This window comes from Corvus brachyrhynchos, unplaced genomic scaffold (genome assembly GCF_000691975.1).
Source record: "Corvus brachyrhynchos isolate BGI_N302 unplaced genomic scaffold, ASM69197v1 scaffold417, whole genome shotgun sequence".
Taxonomy (NCBI): domain Eukaryota; kingdom Metazoa; phylum Chordata; class Aves; order Passeriformes; family Corvidae; genus Corvus; species Corvus brachyrhynchos.
The window spans coordinates 31089-33645 of NW_008239045.1; the positions used below are offsets into that span (position 1 = coordinate 31089).

General features: G+C 50.1%; 1 protein-coding gene across 3 annotated transcripts; it reads right to left on the reverse strand.

The window, feature by feature from the left end:
- Positions 1 to 297: 297 nt before the first annotated feature.
- LOC108447851 (DNA-directed RNA polymerase II subunit RPB1-like) lies at positions 298 to 2071 on the reverse strand. Of its 3 annotated transcripts, XM_017739030.1 has the most exons (4): positions 1916 to 2071; positions 1759 to 1803; positions 1325 to 1542; positions 298 to 1124 (listed from the first exon to the last, which is right to left on the reverse strand). In XM_017739030.1, exons 3-4 carry the CDS (start codon positions 1518 to 1520, stop codon positions 409 to 411), a joined length of 912 nt encoding a protein of 303 aa, XP_017594519.1. In that variant the 5' UTR covers positions 1521 to 1542; positions 1759 to 1803; positions 1916 to 2071; the 3' UTR covers positions 298 to 408. The 3 variants fall into 3 exon arrangements, with proteins under 3 accessions (XP_017594519.1, XP_017594517.1, XP_017594518.1); XM_017739028.1 differs by lacking the exons at positions 1759 to 1803; positions 1916 to 2071 and having other exon boundaries at positions 298 to 1131; positions 1387 to 1702; XM_017739029.1 differs by lacking the exons at positions 1759 to 1803; positions 1916 to 2071 and having other exon boundaries at positions 298 to 1131; positions 1332 to 1702.
- Between the last annotated feature and the right edge of the window lie 486 nt (positions 2072 to 2557).

Genomic DNA, 2557 nt, shown 5'->3' on the forward strand with positions numbered 1-2557 from the left:
CCAAATCCCTCCCATCCCAAAATTCCTCCACGCTTTGGGGTCATTTCCTGGGATTTTTGTATTTTTCAAATTTCAACAGAAGGAAATTCCTCCCCTCCCCCAGGATCCCCCCAAAAAAGGGGGAATCAACCCAAAAAAAGGGGGAATCAACCCAAAAAAAGGGGGAATCAACCCAAAAAAAGGGGGAATCAACCCAAAAAAAGGGGGAATCAACCCAAAAAAAGGGGGAATCAACCCAAAAAAAGGGGGAATCAACCCAAAAAAAGGGGGAATCAACCCAAAAAAAGGGGGAATCAACCCAAAAAAAGGGGGAATCAACCCAAAAAAAGGGGGAATCAACCCAAAAAAAGGGGGAATCAACCCAAAAAAAGGGGCATTTTCAGGAGGAAAGAGCAGATTTGGGGCAGATTAGGGTAAAATCTGGAATTTGGGGTGCCCTAAATGACCTCCAGGAATGAGGGAGACCCCAAAAAATGGGGGGGAACCCCAAAAGAGGGGGGGACCCCAAAAGAGGGAGGGACACGTTGGGCTGATCCGTTTTGGGGACAAAAAGGCAAATTTGGGGCTGATTTTGGCTGAATTTGGGCTGAATTGATGTGGATTTGGGGCTGATTTGGGGCTGAATTTGGGCAGATTTGGGGCTGAATTTGGGGCAAATTTGGGGCTGATTTGGGGCTGAACTGATGCGGGTTTGGGGCTGAATTTGGGCTGAATTTGGGTTGAATTGATGCGGATTTGGGGCTGAATTGGGGCAAATTTGGGGCAGATTTGGGTAAAATCTGGAATTTGGGGTGCCCTAAATGACCTCCAGGAATGAGGGAGACCCCAAAAAATGGGGGGGAACCCCAAAAGAGGGGGGGACACGTTGGGCTGATCCGTTTTGGGGACAAAAAGGCAAATTTGGGGCTGATTTTGGCTGAATTTGGGCTGAATTGATGCGGGTTTGGGGCTGATTTGGGGCTGAATTGGGGCAAATTTGGGGCTGAATTTGGGTTGAATTGATGTGGATTTGGGGCAGATTTGGGGCTGAATTTGGGGCTGAATTTGGGCAGATTTGGGGCTGAATTTGGGGCTGAATTGGGGCAGATTTGGGGCTGAATTTGGGCTGAATTGATGCGGATTTGGGGCTGAATTCAGAGCAGATTTGGGGCTGATTTGAGGCTGATTTGATGCAAATTTTAAGCAGATTAAATGCAAATTCGGGGCAGATTTAGGACCCCAAAAAGAGAGCAGGGGGGACACGTCGTCCCATTTCATTTTAGGGCCAAAAGTGCAAATTCAGAGCAGATTTGGGGCAGATTTGGGGCTGATTTGGGGCTGAGTTGGGCTGAATTTGGGTTGAATTGATGCGGATTTGGGGCTGAATTTGCGGCCGAATTGGGGCAGATTTGGGTTGAATTGATGCGGATTTGGGGCTGATTTGGGGCAAATTTGGGGCTGAATTTGGGGCTGATTTGGGGCAGAATTGGGGCTGATTTGATGCAGATTTGGGGCTGATTTGGGGCAGATTTGGGGCTCATTTGGGGCAGATTTGATGCAGATTTGAGGCAGACTTGATGCAAATTTAGGACCCCAAAAAGAGAGCAGAGGAGGGGGACACGTCATCCCATTTCATTTTAGGGCCAAAAGTGCAAATTGGGTGCAGATTCGGAGCGGATTTGGGGCAGATTCGGGGCTGATTTGGGGCTCAATTGGGGCAGATTTGGGGCTGATTTGGGGCTGAATTCAGAGCAGATTTGAGGCAGATTTGGGGCTGATTTGAGGCAGATTTGGGGCTGAATTTGGGGCTGATTTGAGGCAGATTTGGGGCTGAATTTGGGGCAGATTTGAGGCAGATTTGGGGCTGAATTCAGAGCAGATTTGAGGCAGATTTGGGGCTGATTTGATGCAGATTTGGAGCTGATTTGATGCAGATTTGGGGCAGATTTGAGGCAGATTTGGGGCAGATTTGGGGCTGATTTGAGGCAGATTTGGGGCTGATTTGAGGCAGATTCGATGCAGATTCAGGGCAGATTCGAGGCAGACTTGATGCAAATTTAGGACCCCAAAAAGAGAGCAGAGGAGGGGGACACATCATCCCATTTCATTTTAGGGCCAAAAGTGCAAATTGGGTGCAGATTCGGAGCGGATTTGGGGCAGATTCGGGGCTGATTTGGGGCTCAATTGGGGCAGATTTGGGGCTGATTTGGGGCTGAATTCAGAGCAGATTTGAGGCAGATTTGGGGCTGATTTGAGGCAGATTTGGGGCTGAATTTGGTGCTGATTTGAGGACATGGCACTTGTGTCAGGGGACATGGGGACACAGGAGATGGCACGGGACATGGCACTTGTGCCAGGGGGTACAGGAGATGGCACAGGAGATGGCACTTGTGCCAGGGAACATGTGGGGCACTCGGTGGCACAGGAGATGGCACGGGAGATGGCACAGCAGATGGCACTTGTGTCAGGGGACATGGGGACACAGGAGATGGCACGGGAGGATGGCACTTGTGCCAGGGGACATAGGGACATTCGGTGGCACGGGAGATGGCACAGGAGATGGCACGGGAGATGGCAC